The sequence below is a fragment of the Ochotona princeps genome, chromosome 24, assembly GCF_030435755.1.
Source record: "Ochotona princeps isolate mOchPri1 chromosome 24, mOchPri1.hap1, whole genome shotgun sequence".
Lineage (NCBI taxonomy): Eukaryota > Metazoa > Chordata > Mammalia > Lagomorpha > Ochotonidae > Ochotona > Ochotona princeps.
Genome location: NC_080855.1, coordinates 23,826,176 through 23,841,903, shown reverse-complemented (window position 1 = coordinate 23,841,903; position 15,728 = coordinate 23,826,176). Strand labels below are relative to the sequence as shown.

The 15,728-nt window shown below is 54.0% G+C and overlaps 1 protein-coding gene across 6 annotated transcripts in view; it reads right to left on the bottom strand.

Annotated features, from left to right (window-relative positions):
* Nucleotides 1-15,728, bottom strand: part of KATNIP (katanin interacting protein) — a 165,253-nt gene that overhangs the window by 28,201 nt on the left and 121,324 nt on the right. For all 6 annotated transcript variants that reach the window (XR_009247561.1, XR_009247564.1, XR_009247565.1 and 3 more), the window contains 2 exons: nt 14,999-15,136; nt 64-934 (listed from right to left, as the gene is read on the bottom strand). Coding sequence is in view for 1 of the 6 variants with exons in the window: in XM_058680531.1 (XP_058536514.1) it covers nt 64-934; nt 14,999-15,136 (1,009 nt within the window). In the remaining 5 variants the exon portion in view is untranslated. The remainder of the gene's footprint in view (nt 1-63; nt 935-14,998; nt 15,137-15,728) is intronic.

Sequence of the window (15,728 nt, the reverse complement as noted above, 5' to 3'; positions counted from 1 at the left end):
GCAGGGAGCTTCAATGGCTCAGTGCCATCAGGAGGCACCGTGGGTGCTTGTTGGAGAGCTTACCTCTGCCTGCTGGCTGCCCGTCGCCATGACTACTGCAGAGCAGCGTCTCCTTCCTGGTGCTCCTCCTCCCGCTGGCGGGTCGCTCCCTGGTCGGGGGCTGGCTGAAGAGGTCGAAGTCATCACTGCAGATCTTGGGGGCCAACGGCTGGAGCCTATCTCCAGCGATGGTGCTCCAGCTGGTCACCCGCCCTTGCTGGGGCTGGGGGCTTCCGTCCTTGACCTTGGGCTCTCCAGGCTCCTCGCTGAAGCCACTGTCCGCTGTCCAGTCCGGCGCCTTCTCAGGACCTAGCCACAAGGGCTTGGGCTTCCTGCCCCTCCCAGCGGCGGCAGCAGCAGCAGGGGCAGGAGAAGGCAGTAACCAGGGCGGGGTTTTCCCCAATGGCTCGGGGATTTTGCTGCCCCTGAAGTTCTCTAGTTGTTGGCTCAGAGAAGGCTCTGAACCTGCGGGAGGGCCTTGCCCAGGTGGAGTGGGGGCGGGGGAGCTGGGGCTGTCACTGACTATGGTGGGGGCTGCCGAAGACTCTTCCCCCGATGTGGGCAGATGGTCCTTCCAGCAATCAGCGGGTTTTGGTCTTTTGCTAACAGAATCACCTTGGGAAGCGGTTGTCACCTCGATTCCTGCTGCAGCTGGCTGCAGGAGGTGGACACAGAGATCTTTGTCCCCTGCCATGACACTGGTCAGCTCTGGGGCATCTGTGCTTTGGGGGTCCTCCATGGTGTTTCCTGCCCTCTTGCTCTGCTCAGCCTTCGGGTTGACCAGGATGCTCTGTGGGCCAGCGGGGGCCTCGCCACCTCCTTTGTCTAACTGGCCATCAAAGATGAGGTTCTCGTTGACATAAAGCTTCACGTTCTTGGCACCGATGTCAAGGTCCTGGGAACACAGCGTTTTGACAGAATGAACATGGTGACCTCACACAGATGTGTCACATCACGGAAGGAGGAAAAAAAAAAAAAGAAAGAGGGAAATGCGAGAGATGTGAACTTTATTAAAACCATGGCACTGGGGATGTTAAATAAGGCTTGGTCTTATTTCTATGCCAACCGCTAACCACTCCATTAATCAAAGGGCTCGTGCAGAGAGACGGGCTCAGTGGCGGCCTGGGCCACCACTGCCTCCTGTTGGGACACCTCTGATGGTCTGCTAACGGCTCTGCCTTCTTGCCACCACAGCTTCCACCTCGGCTTCCTGCTGCCACCATGGTCACCTTCTGCCTTGTCACTGTCCTTATTGAAATCTTGTGTCTCCCCTCTGCTCCCCCTTCGCCCAGAGCAGCATTCTTCCAAGGAGAGCTCCTGGGATAGCTGTGTCAGAAAAGCCTGGGGTGCACCACACACAGTATGGACCCCCCACCCAGCTTCCTGCATGTTCTGTCTGTGTACCCCAAAAATGGAGCCTTGAGCATAGGTGACTGATCCCACCCAGGGAGAAGGAAGGCCAAGGGCAAAAAGTCTCAAATGTGTTTTATTTCATTCTGAACTTGAGGACACATGCACACACACCACACATGCACACATACACACACAAAGAGAAGAAAGATCTTCCACCTGCTGGTTGACTCCTCAAATTTCAGCTATTGCCAAATTCAGCACCTAGCTGAATAGTGGAACAATTATTATTATTATTATTATTATTATTATTATTATTATTAATTTGAAAGAAAGGGTGACAGAGAGTGAGAGCCAGACAGATAGAGCATTTCTGCCTGCTGATTCACTCCTCAAAGGGCTGTAATGACCAGGGCTGGGCCAGACCAAACTCAGGAGCCCAGAACTCTCTTCAGATGTCCCACAGGCGTGGCCAGGGTCCAGGTAGTTGGCCACCTTCCTCTGCTTTCCCAAGTGCATTCGCAGGGATCTGGGTCAGAAGCAGAGCAGCCAGGACTCAAACAATTGCCCCACCAGCTTCTCAAGCTGCAGTTTGTTAACCTGCTGTAAGCTGCTACATGGGCTTCCAGTGGAACCATTTTTAAGCTTGGAAAGGATTAGATTTGGCCAAAATGAATTTGGAATTTTGTTTGGGGCGCGTGGAGGCTGAGTTCCCAGAAGGTGAAGGGGGAAAGCCCTTGTAAGCCATAGGATGTGCAGGTGAATTGGGATTCCATGTCTTATGTGAAGGGATCTTCAGGAGAGGAGACCCTGTTCCCCAGCCAAGGCCTTGGTCCCCAAAGTGGGTCCCCTTCGCTCGCCTCCAACCACAGCCACGTCTGAGTTGGGAGAGTCCTGACATGGTGATGATCCAGCTGTGGAGACCCATTCTCTGCTGCTTTCCCAGGCATGTTAGCAGGGAACTGGATTAGAAGTGGAGCAGCTGGGACTCACAGCTGGGGTCACAGGCAGTAGCTTCACTCACCATGCCACAATGAGAGCATCCCTTTGCTTTGACTTCTGATCTGCTCTTGGTGCCTGGGATTCCCAGAGATGTCCACTGTGTACTGACCATCCCTCTTAGCCATCCTGCAAGCCGGGTGAGCAAGCTCTGAGAGAACGCCGAGACCCAGGAGTTAGAGAGGTTTCAATCTAGCACCGAGGCTGGGAGCTCCCCAGGAAGCTGGCTTCAATCACCCAGTTGTGGGACTGCAGGCTACTATTTGCCGGTTGTCAGAAAAGTCGATTCTCAAAGCGCTCTTTTACATGTTTATATGGATGTGTTCTCTGTGGAACGCAGGCACACAACAAGGTGTGAATTAATCAGCAAATAGCTATTTGGGAAGGACAGTGCAGGAGGCTCTCAATGACTGGTTCTGCCAAATTACCACCAGGGAAACAGCTGGCGAGGTGTGGTGGTGGGAGGTGATCATGCCAGCTCTGCTAAGGGGGTGCCTGCCTCAGCAGCCCTGTCAGCTCCTTCCCAGTGACAGCGGAGAGCACTGTCTGACCTCAGCCATCTGCTGGCTGCTAAGCCCTCACCACTCGGGCTGGCTGGCTCGGAGGGCACTGACAGAGGAAGGTGGAGCAAAGGAGTGAAAATGGAAGGAGGCAGGGCCCCTGGGGCGGGGAGCTGCATGGATGTCTCTCATGCTCTGCAGGCCACGCACGTGAGCCACCTGTTGGCGTGAGTCTGATCCAAGGGTCACCAGAGTTGGGGGGGCTTCCTCGCGGAGGTAGGGAACAGGTATGAGTCACCTCTCTGGTTATCCCAAGTTTGAAAAAGAAAAAAAAAATCAAGGACTGCAAAGTTCCACACTACAGCACCAGAAGAGACTCATTGAAATGTTCGCTGGTGGCCCAGATGATGGAGGAAGAAACTTGGGTTCACGGAGTTCACAGAGCGGGGGTGCAGTGAGCTGCCCTGGCTGGGCCTTGGCTTTGGCTCTTGCTAGCCTGGCCACTGGCAGAGTAACCTGCAAGCTCCCCATTTTTTTTTTTTTTAAATTAAGTCCCCGTGGGCCAGGTGTCTCCCATGCTTGTCTCAGCTCCCTCCTTTTCCCCAGAGGTGATCACTGTGGGCATCTTGCGTTGCCTGGGCAGGTGCTTGTTCTTCTAGACCATTCTGTGCTCCAAGTGTGTGTGTGCGCACACGTGTGCAAGCTCTTGTCCTTCCAGACCTTTCTAAGTCCCTTGGTAGCTGTGGGAGACAAGTTCCAGGACTCCTATGAACACTGAACTCTGCAGCTGCTCAAGTCCCTCTTGTGAAACAAGGTTGTATTTGCATATAACCTTCACACATCCTTTTGCATACTGTAACTTGTCTCTAGATGACTTCCAATAGCCCACACAAGGTGGGTGCTGTGTGGACTGTGGTTTTACTGAGCTAGGGAGTAACAACAAGGAAGCAAGTCTGTACAGGTTCAGTATGGATGCAATTTTAAAAAACAAAGTAGGTATTTCTATTTATTTGAAAGGTAGAGCAACAGAACACGGGAGGGAAAAACAGAGATCTTTCATCTGCTGGCTCACTGCCCAGATACCTGCAAGTCAGGGCTGGGTCAGGCCAAAGCCAGCAACCCAGGACTCCATGTGGGTCTCCCACCCACGTGGCAGGGGACCATGCGCTGGAGCCATCACTTGCCTCCTCCCAGATGGCAACAGCAGGAAGCTGGACCTGAAGCAGGGCAGCAGGCACTCAAACCAGCCCTTCAAATGGGACGCAGATGGCCCAAGCAGTGTGTTCAATCCACTGTGTACTACAAAGCTTGTTCCTGGATGTCATTTTAAGAAAAAAATGTTTCCAGCTTGTGATTGGCTGGATCTGCAGGTGTGGAGCTCACAGGGATAGAACCTGCAAATCCGGGGGCTGATTCTGTGTTCACAAGAGTGGGGAGGGCTGTTGCCCCTTGAGGGTCATCCTGCAAGCTATTAAATCGCATGTCAGCACTATGGAGGAGCCAGCAGAGAGGACCTAAAGGTTCATGACGCCAGGGGTCCCTCCAGAAAGTTCTGTACGAGGGCTGTCCTAAGCAAGGGATCCCAGCGGGGTGGGGCTGGAGATGCGGTGGGTGAGCAGCCACATGGGACTCCCACAGCTCCCACTGCAGGGCCAGCTTCAGACCTGGCTACCCTTCTTCTGACTCAGCTCGCTGCTAATGCATCCTGGGGGTGGCAGTGGATGGCTCAACTGCCTGCCACGGGCATGTGGGAAACTCACTTGGAGTTTCAGGCTCATGGCTTCAACTTGGCTCAGCCCTGGCTGTTGCAGGCAATTGGGCGACAGTGAATCAGTGCATGGAAGATCTGTGTGTGTGTGTGTGACTCTCTCTTTCAAGTGGAAGAAAATAAATAAGTACATTCTTCAGGAACCAGCTTGCTTTCTCCTGTCCATTAACCACGGCTTTCAATCCAGGCTGTTTTCTCCTTTGCCCCTGATTCCAGGAAGTGCGGGGTGAGACTCAGTCCTGCTGTTGTCTACCCTTTGTCTTTGGAGCCACATGTGTGTCCCAGGGTCCTTGTCGTCCTTATGTAATTGCAGCTGGAATGATACCTTCCATCGCTGCTGCCTCAACCCCCTCTCACAGTGGATTTCCCCAAGGACACTGGGAAACTCCAGGCTGGTGTGTGGTCACCTTTCTCCCCTGCAGCTGATGAGAACCAGGCGTGTTGAGGCTGTCATACTTTTTTTTTTAATACAACAAAATTAATATTGTTTCAATCTAAGTAATGTAATTGACTTGGCAAGGCCACCTCCCTCACTGGCCCTAGCATGGCAGGACACGTCTCTGCCAATGAACACACCGATTGCTGAGCCAAGATGAATGGCAGTGGTGGTGCCGGGTGGCGTGACAACAGACACAGCCACATGGGGAGGGGGCCTTGGCACTCTCCTGGGGCTGGACGCCTGCCTTCAGCACCACCTGAAATAGGAACTCTGGGAGCAGAGCACCGGTTGGGCCCAGACTGCCAAATGCTTTAAGTCCAGCCAGATGTGCACAGCTGTGTGGGCCAGGACTGAAGGCATCCCATACTGTGTGAGCTATGGCTCTTTGCAGAGAAGAGCTGATTCCAGAATGGGAGGCAGCCAGGGGCTCTGCAGAGACGGCAAGAGGCCTCAGGCTTGGCTCCTGACCATTGGCTTAGCAGGGCTGTGAAAGCCTTTGTGGAATGAGCAGCTGCCTCCCAGGGAGCTGGCAGCCCTTCTTCAGGGTATGATTCCGAGGGCGATCCTCCAGGAGATGCAGGCCTTCTCTGCCTCCCCTAACTCGAGTGGAGTCCAAAAAGGTTATTCTCTGGGCTACCAGACCTTGGCTGAGCAGCCAACCTGGATCCCTGAACCTGCAACAGGGCCAAGGGTCCCCATGTGCATGCCTGTCCTTGTCAGGCTGTGAGGCAGTCAAGGCCAAGGAGTGGGTCTGCTGCTGTCCATCTCGAAGTCTGGCTCTGGTGACTGGATGCTCCCCTTCCCTTTGTGTGCTGGAACCTGTGAGGTTTCCAGGAGTTCTGGGTTTGCTGGGACGTGAGCGGAGGGTTGAGGGGAGGACCTATGGCCATGTACATGTCCTTTGCTCAGAAGCCTACGGAGAACCATTCTGCATGATGTAGGAACTCAGCTTCCCTCAGAGGGCAGGAGGTGGTGGTGATGGGACCTCATGGCCTTTATCAAGGCCACCCCCCCCAGCCAATGTCACAGCCTCCGAGGCTGATGGACATGTATGGGGCCTGACAGCTGGGATCACACTCCTCTGGTTCAATCCCTGCTGGCCTGATCCTGCAAGGCTCTTAGCAATGGGAGCATCACTTGTCAGGATTTATACACTTGTCAGGATTTATGGACATGTTCTTACAATACAGTTTCTGGTCATACTGGAAAACTGGGGCCAGGGGGCAACACAGGGCCAGGGTTCAAGTGCTGAGTCATGGCTGACCTCAGCCAGCCATGGCTTCTCTCTATGGTATTGCAGGGCCTTGAGGTAGCCACATGATCACCAGTAAACCACCCTGCTTTATGTACCCAATTGTAAACTGCCATACCCCTCCTCCCCTCCCAGGATTGCTGTGCAGAACAAATGAGCTGGTATATGATGCAAGTGCTTTGGATACCACCTGCCCCGTGATACATGCTCACAGAACCATCATGTCTTGCACCTGGATATAAGCACCTGCCAAGGGCCTGGCGCGATAGTTAGCATGGTGGTTAAAGTCCTTGCCTTGCACACGCCGGGATCCCATATGGTTGCTGGTTCTAATCCCAGTGGTCCTGCTTCCCATCCGGCTCCCGGCTTGTGGCCTGGGAAAGCAGTCATGGACGGCCCAAAGCGTTGGGACCCTGCACCCGCGTGGGAGACCCGGAAGAGTTCCTGGCTCCTGACTTCAGATGGGCTCAGCTCCAGCCGTTGTGGCCACTTGGGGAGTAAACCATCGGATGGAAGATCTTTCTCTCTGTCTCTCCTCTCTGTATATCCGCCTTTCCAATAAAAATAAATAAATCTTAAAAAAAAAAAAAAAAAAGGCCTGCCGAGACTATCTGCTTAGGGGTAATTTGGTGATCCAGGTATGTGCCATTCCTGTAAGGCTGGGTGCAGGGATCATGCTCCTGGCACAGGCTCACAGCAGGCCCCAAATGAATGCCATCCACACCGTATGGGATGCAATTTTTTTTTCTTGCTCCTTTAGGTCTAGCCTCTGCAAGATCTGGGCATGCATGCTAGGCTTGCAATAATCAAGCCCACTCGATACTATAGAGAGAGGGGACCATCAGGGTCCTGGCCTCAGTGGCAGGCAAAGGAAGCAAGTGAAGCTCCTTTCCTCTCTGAGTTCGGAGGGGGCCTGTGACCTACGCGCTATGGGGGTCCCCTGAGTGTGGGCATCTGTGAGGTAGAGAACACATGCCCACAAGTCTGGGGTGCAGGAGCCACTGGGCTCCAGCCAGGAGATACATGGCGGAAATGTAACCAGTTCTTCACTAGCCAATTTCTCAATGTTGTCAAACAATGCCCAAGACATAAAACACTGCGAGGATCGAACAGAATCTATCTTCCCAGGCACACCGGTTTGTGACAGCTGAGGTTCGGGACACTGCGAGGACATCCTAGGGAAACCAGCAGAAGGGGCCCAGGACAGGCTGGGGTGGGGGAGACTTGCAGAGCCTCGATGATCCTGAAGGCAGGATCTGAAACAATGACGAGCCAAGCATTCTGGGCATGGGCAAGGAACAGGTTGAGACAGTGAGGAGACAAGAGCTTCATGGGACCAGAGAGAGAGATGAGAGCTGAGTGGCAATGGGAGAGCCAGAGGGCCAGATCTGGGGATCCTGGAGTGCAGGGAGTCACTGGAATACAGGTGAATATTGCACACAGGAGAGGTGATGTGGTACCCAGGAACACCAGGCTCTGGGCTGGGGAGGCAGGTGGGAACGATGCTGGCTGTGGTGCCAGGACTCAGCCTCAGCAGAGCTCCCAGGTGTGAACGTGGCTGGTATTGCCAGCTCTTCCAGGCTATCGAGAAAAGGGGAAAAAAAATTCGCAGAGAGTTAAAATAATCCTGGAAAACACCATGGGAGCCAGCTGCAGACTGTTTGCTGCCTGTGGTCTGCCCCAATGCAGCCCTGGGGGCTCGGCTTCCTTCCTAAGATGCCCCTTGGCAGCAGGTGCTGATGGGTGATGGCAGTGGTCCGGGGCTGCTTCCCTGAGAGTGTCTGTGGCTTCAGGCCCCTGGTTCATCTCAGCTCTGCAGGACCTGGCTGAACCATGGCCAACTGATGTTCTCCACCCCTTGACTCCCGGCAGATCTGGGATTCACCTTACTGCCCCAGGCTTGCGGCTGGGCATTTCTGAGCAGCCCTCCTCTGCTCAGGCATCTGCCTGGCCCATCTGCGGACTGCCTGTGGCCTGTACAGCACATGGGTCCGTCTCCTACCTGGTCATGCACCTGTGCGCTCAGCCTTGCAGAGAGGTGTCACCGACGGCTGCAGCCTGGACCCCGGTGGGACCCTCTATCTAAAGCCCAGTGTCTTTGCCTCCTGTTCCCTGAACCCTGCTGGCAGGGGGCCTGTGGGTGCCCTCATGGCCATGTGCCTGTTTCTGGGTGAGGTTGCTGCCCATAACTCCCACTGCCGCAGCCCAGTCACCAGACAGCAATCTCTGGAAACAACAGCCGCAGAGGCCTGAGGTCAACACCCCAGGAAGCCGCCCCATGTTTCGGGGCCAGTTTCCTGGCCCTCAGCCACCTTGCTAAGACCCCATCAGGCTGCCTGGACTCAGATGACCATGTGATGGTCATATATCCATCTTCAAAGTCATTGTTATGCTTGCTCTTGGTTTATCTCCTGGTACAGACCAACTAACTAAAAAACAAACATACCAAAAAAGAAAAAAATAAATAAACAAAACAAAACAAGAACAAAACCCGAGCTTTGAGCCAATTAGGTCTGTCTCATATCCACAAGGACTGGGTATTAAATAAGCAAAATAACAATTGTCAGGAATCACAGTGATGCCAGGCTTACAGAGAAGCGAGAGAGCTCACACTGGAGGCTCACGTGAGGTACTTAGGGGGCAAATGGGATCCTAGCTACAATTTACCTTCAACCATTTCCGGGGACGAATGGAACAAGAATGGTAGGAGATGCTGGTAATTGCTGAAACTAGTGATGGCAGCTTGGGTCACTGCTGAACCAATCGCTTCACTTTCACATTTGATTGAAAATTCCCTCCCAGGCAAAGGCTCTGTCAGATACGCAAATGTCTCCATCACATGATGTGTGTGCACCCGCTGTCTCCAGCCTTGACCTTCAGCCTCCGTGCTGGACTCTCCGATCCTGTCACCCGTTCTCCCACTCAGTAGAGGAGACTCCTGTGCAGTGACATCGAGTAACTTGCCCCATGCGGGCAGCTGCAGGGGAGACTGCGCTGAACACCCTATTCCACCTCTCTTAACCCTTGGAGATTCCCATGACCTGGGCCCCGCCTCTCTCTGGGACCTCCCCTTAAACTCCTTCGCCACTGACTCCAAGTCTGTCCTGGATATGGTCTGTCTCAAGGCCTCTCTCCAGCCCTGGTCCACCAGAGATGCTCTCATGTGGGCTCCACTCATCCTCCGATTCAGCGGAGGCCTTTGCCTGCCTGCCCTCTTCTCCCTGTGCCCCTTGCTCACTGTCCTGTTGTGGTATCATAGAAACACTTAGCACTATGGAAATTTCCTTATCTGTTGGCACCCTGACTTCTCACCCCTCGCCCATCAGAATACACCGGGCTGGGTAGACCAGGCCTTGTCTGTGTGCCCACCACCGTGTCCTATGAACGCTGAGAACTGTGCGGCCCAATACGCAATTAAGCAGGATGGCTCAAATTAAACTCGGTTGGAGAATTCAAACCAGTCTGAAATGCTGCTTTTTCATGTGTACTGGCCCCACTTCAAGTCCTCAGTGGCCACTTGCTGCTTGGACAAGACACCCACAGAACCTTCCGGTGGGCAGTGGTGCCCAAGAACATATGACCTATCACAAAAACACACACTGGGAAGATGGCACTATTCATTTGTTCACTCCAAACAGAATGAGCACCCCGGGTACTCAGCCTGCCTGGGCCCTCTCTGCTGTGCCCACTCCCCCACTGATGGTCACAACCAGGGAAGAAGCGGCTTTGCCTGAGATGGTTGCTTGTGACCAGGGCAGCGGTGTGCCAGTTGTTATGGAGGGGCAGTCTCCAGCAGCTGACACCTATCCCAGGACTGTCGTGGCAGGTGGGTGCAGGCCCAACTTTTGGGTTTCTCATGAAAGAACAGTCAAGTAGGGTCAGGGGCAGTGTTCTGGAAGGACTGCATGTACAGGAGCCTTGTTCAGGTACAGTTAGTGTGGGCTGCTAAGCTGTCCTCCCCAAGCTCTCAGAAGCCCCAGTTGTGGGTGGGCTGTCAGCAGCCACAGCAGGGAGACAATCTGTACCCTGTTCCCAGCTCGTGCTGAGCAAAGGCCACCAGGCCTTACTCCCCCTCCCTGGCTCTGTCCCTGTCCCACCCTGTGGCTGGGTGGATCTTCATCTGGGTACATCCCAGGAGGGCCACATGTGTCAGCATCTCCTCCTCCGGAGCCAGAGGCATACTTCCTAGAGGAGCTGGAAGGAAGATTCCAGAGCCGTCTTGAGATTGCACTTCCAGCAGCCATTTCCGGTCTGAGGTGGCTCCTTCCTCAGACAAGTAGGGGCCAGCACTTGGTCAACGGCTGGTTCTCATGTGGAGGAGTCACCACGTGTGCACTTGACACCCACAAGCCTGTGAGCCCAACACCCATGGTGTTTGACACATGGCAGCTATCACATGGACAGGACGCTGCGTGCCACCTTCTGCGTCACAGCTGTGCACAGGATGTGGCCTCTTTTCCCCATGTCCCCGCCCCCCAACAGTGCCTGTCTTCTGGACCAGCTCACGGGTCCCAGGTCACCCTAGTGATGGGAAGGGAGCCCAGCCCATAAACGGGAGCCTGAGCATTTCCTAGGTAGCCTGTTTCCCAAGAAGTGCCCCTCTTTCTAGAACTTTCTTCCTTTATATCCGAAATAAACCTGTGTCGGATTAACTCTTCACATTGAACTTATCCTCCTTCGATTCCCATACACAAAATGTAGTCTTAACAAGCTGTGTCTTTGAGGTTGAGCCCAGTTTCCTATAAACTCTGTGTTTTATCTCCTCGGAAACACACACGGTAATAGCTTTCTCTGGAGATTATTAAATCAAACCGACTTGCAGCCACATTTGTTTGTGCTTTGCGGCCCTTGGCAAATTCTGGCAACAGATGGCTGTGTGTGATGCGGGCAGTGGCTGGCAGGCGCCACACTCAGCCCCATGAGTCCTGAGACTTCAGCACTCCAGCCCCATGGCCACCAGTTCCCTGGCATTTTGCAAACACTGGGTGTCCTGAGTTCCTGCAGGGTTCTGGGCCTGGCTCCTGTTTGGTATTCTGTACACGCAGGGCAGGCTGAACTGAGGTTAAAGAAGAAAGGCAGACCTTGGTCAAAAGGGATGAAGCTTATCTTCTTTGTAATCCAGCACACAGAATCTGCTTTCCTTGGCCTGCGGTTCACGTTCAATGGTGGGGCCAAGCTATGGGGCATGGGCTCGGCAGCCGGCATCGTTTCATCACGCCTTCTGGAAGGTGCTGAGGTCCACCTGCCAGAAAGTGCCGGGCGAGCAGAGCGGAGGAAGTGCACTCCCACACCCCCTGAGATGCCTGGCCAGAGCTGCGAAAGGGGAGGTTGCTGTGTCATGCCGAATGGGACAACCTCACTTGTGGCATCAGCCTGGCTTGCTTGCTTGCTTTTTTTTTAAATGCAAACTTTAGATGCTTGTTAAAAAACCAAAAAACAAACTCTCCAAGGTGCTGGCGCTGTGGTGCAGCGTGTTAAACCAGTACCTGTGATGCTAGCATCTTGCATGAGCACCGGTTCAAGTCCCGGCTGCTTCATTTCCAATCCAGCTCCCTGCTAATGTTCCTAAGAAAGCAGTGGATAACAGCCCAAGAACTTGGGCCTCTGCTGCCCATTCAGAGAGAGAATCAGTAAATTGAATCTTTCTCTTTAACTGTCTTTTAAATAAATAAATCTTTTTGCCTGTGGTGTGTGAACAGAGCTGGCTGGGACTATCTGCCATGCTGGTTTCCAGCCCCACAGTGGACGGGGCTCAGGATGCATTTATTAGGGAGGTGGGTCACAGGTCAGGTGTGTGGCAGAATGAGCAGGAAGAAGGCCAGGAGGGAGAGCAGCAGGGCTGCTTCCTGGCCAGCTCCACCTCTAGCCTGCTGTGTGTCTCATGCAAACTGCCCAGCCTCTCATATCTTCTCACCTGGATGTCAATAGCTGCATATGGGCTCATTCATTTGCACAACAACCACCTGTTGGTCCTGCTTGCCAGGTGTGCCCAGCACTGCGAGGCAGGAGGAAACCTATTGGCCGGGTCCAGAGGTCGGGGTTTCCCAGGCGCTGGGAGTCGAGAGGGGCCAGGGATGAGAGGCATGATTGCCATGGCGTGTGGCACAGAACCATGGCAGCTGGCCCCCTGCAGGGTGCTGGGCACAGGGGGCAGGAGCTGCCAGGAGAGAGGGGTCAGTGGTGGGCAACCTCTGGGACTTGATTTTGATGTTCTGGGTCAAGGGGCGCCTCTGAGGGTTTGAATCAGGAGAGGATGTGCACTCAGACCCATGTGATGGCTGCTGGAGACAGAAGCGAGGCTGGGCCAGGGCTGGGGGGGACGACAGAGGGACCTGCTCCTCGCATATCTCTATGCTTTGCTTGCTTTCTTCTAAAACTTATTTATTTATTATTGGAAAGGCAGATTTTACAGAGAGAGGAGAGATGAAAGAGAGGTTCTTCACTTGCTAGTTTGTACCCTAAGTGTACACGACAGCTAGAGCTGAACCGATTCAAAGCTTGTAACCAAGAACTCCCTCTAGGCCTCCCACATGGGGCAGGGGTTGAAAGACCTAAGCCATCCTTGGCTGCTTTCCCCAGCCATAAGCAGGAAGCCAGGTCAGAGGTAGAGCAGCAGCTGGAACTAGAACTGGCATCCATATGGGATGCCAGCGCTGCAGGCGGAGGCTTAGCTTACTATGCCAGCTGCTGGCCCCACCTATGCTTTTGCGCATGCTGTTCTCACCACCTGGGCTGCACTTCCTCCCTCTCTGCCTCAGCTGGCTGCTGCAGTCTCTGTGCACGATAGCCAGCCGACTGGTGTGTTCCTTCTCCTGCTGGGAGAAGATGGCTTCATTGTAGTTTGGGGCGGGCCGGTTCCAGCTGGAGGATGAGTTTTGTTAACTTGATGAGTGTTTGGAGAGAATTTAAATTAGCTGTGGATATTTACAAACAGGAAGGTTCATACCAAAAGTCCAATTTTCAGCTACCTCAGAATATTGTGAAGACAAAAAAAAAAAAAAAAAAAAAAAAGGAGGGGGGAGGGGATTTGGCATTTGAGTTCCTGTGTCTACACTGGAGAGCCTCTACCTCTGCTCAGCTTCCTGCTAACACACCCTGGGAGGCAGCAGGCTGGGGGACGCCAATCACTGGGTCCCTGCCACCAATTCTAGGTTCCCGGCATCAGCCCAGCCCTGTCGCTGAGAGCATCTTGAGGTATGAATGAGTGGATGGGAGATCTCTGTTTGTCAGTCCCTTTCATTTCCAAGAAAATGAACAACAACAACAATGACAAAACAGACCTAGCTGCACCGGCTGGTGCTGCCACATGGTAGCCACTCAGTGAAGGCAGAACATGCCTTTCTCTCTACCCCGGGGGAATGGGCTTGCCAGTTGTGCCCCAGTCCCCACCACTCCCTCTTGTCTACAACACTGAAGATGAGGGTCAACTCCTGCTTACCACCTCATTTGCACTATTGCTTTCCATAAAGGAGAGGGGGGCATACGATGAGTCTTGTCCTTGTGTCCATCACTGACAGAGGACGTGGGGTTGCCTGAGAGAGTCCCTGTAGTCTTCACTCACTGGGTTACCTGTGGGATCCAGGACCAGCTGACTCTCCCCTGCATTTGCCTTTGGTCAGGTCCATCACCACAGTGCACATGTTGCAGGGGCACCCATTGTGACCTGAAGTCGAGTCAAAGCGCACAGCACCTACCTAACCTAGCCCACAGCAGCACAGTGCTATTTCCCCTCAGGATGGCAATGTTGATGGTGGGCTGTGGCTCCCACCACCACCTGGCATCACAAGAGAAGGAATGTGCCGTGTGTGTCGCCAGTCCGGGAAGAGATCCAGACTCCGAACTCAAAGTGTGGTTTGTTAGCGGATGTCTGTCACGTTTGCAGCAAAGTCAAGTCCAAAACTCGTGCGTTGAGCTGCGAGACCATCTGCACATGACATTCCTGCATCTCCTTGCCTGTTCGGCTTTCAGACAAGCAGTTCCTCCAGAGTATGCCTCAAGTTCATCATGTGCGCAACCATGTGCGGGCGCGTGGCATGAAGGTGGCGACACAAATGAACACACACAAGATGGTCTGCAGGAAGACGGCCGGGGGCCTGGGACAGTCACACGAGGGGAGACACTCAAAAGGCAGGATGAAACAAGAGGTGCCAGAGGAAGCTGGGGCTCAGGGCCACGGGACAGACGTTTCCATCAACCCCACACCCCACATCAATCCTAAGAGTGCACGCCCAAGAGCAATTTGGATCTGCAGACCCTCAGGCCCTGTCAAACACCTGCTGGCGTGGATCCTGAATCTTAGCAAGACTCCAGGCAGTCCCCACTGCTACACATGTGAGAAGTGATGACTCAAGAGATTGGGTCCGGGGTCTCCAGGACAGGTTCAGATTCTCTGACACTTGCTGGCTGCATGACCTGGGGCACGTTCTGTGACCTCTCCGGGCATAGATTTCCTTATCTGTATTACTGAATCAGCCATGCTCCTAGTGAGCTTTCATACACCCAGTGTGAAACTCCCACCTGCTTCCTGCCAAGCAGGCTCTGGCTGCACCTGCCAGAGCAAGTGGCCAGGCCTCCTTGTGCCCATTTTTTGCAACTTGAGGTATCAGCCTCCCAGGGCCCAGACTGGGATTCAGAGCTGGCTGGTTACTTACACCATCCGCCGTCCAGTAATTCCAGACCTTGACCTTGGCCAGCCCAAAATTGCACAGCTGCCTTGTGTTGCGGATGACAAACATGAGCTGGAGCGGTGGGTGGAAGGGGCAGATCCACGGGGAGGCATCTTGCGTGTTCTGAAAGGCCAACAAGAGAGGACAGTCAGCTCACCCCGAAACAGGAAAACAGCAGGGACTGCTGGGCTGGTGGAAACCAGGGGCGGGCCAGTGTGGGAAGCCAGGCCACCTTCGCTACCTAGTGCAGGAAAGGGACTTGGGTCTCACCCATCTGGACTGCACCTCGTAGCATGCTAAGGACCCTGTGCCCCGCCTCGCTGCACATGGCCCCCCTTTGATCTACCAGCCGGCGGGAACTGAGAAAGCAGCTGGCTTGATTTTTATCAACTTAATCAGCTTGCAGGAGCATGGTTGGGGGCGGGGAGAAACGCAGGGGCGAGGGGTGGGCAGAGGCTCCCCCTGCCCGACGCATACAACCCCACGCACACAACCCTGGTACTGTCTGATTAACCTGGCTGACACAGCCATTTGATTTACTTTTGTGAAATTTCGTTGGGTTTTCCAACATGGAAAAACAGAAAAGAAAGTAGCACAGGCCCTTGTCGGGATGGGCTCACAGCATTGAGCCTTGGGGTTTATTTTGCTCCCTTTCAGGGGGTTTCCAAGCCTGGGAGTTTCAGTCTGCAGTTTACACTCTGCCCTCCTGCCTTCC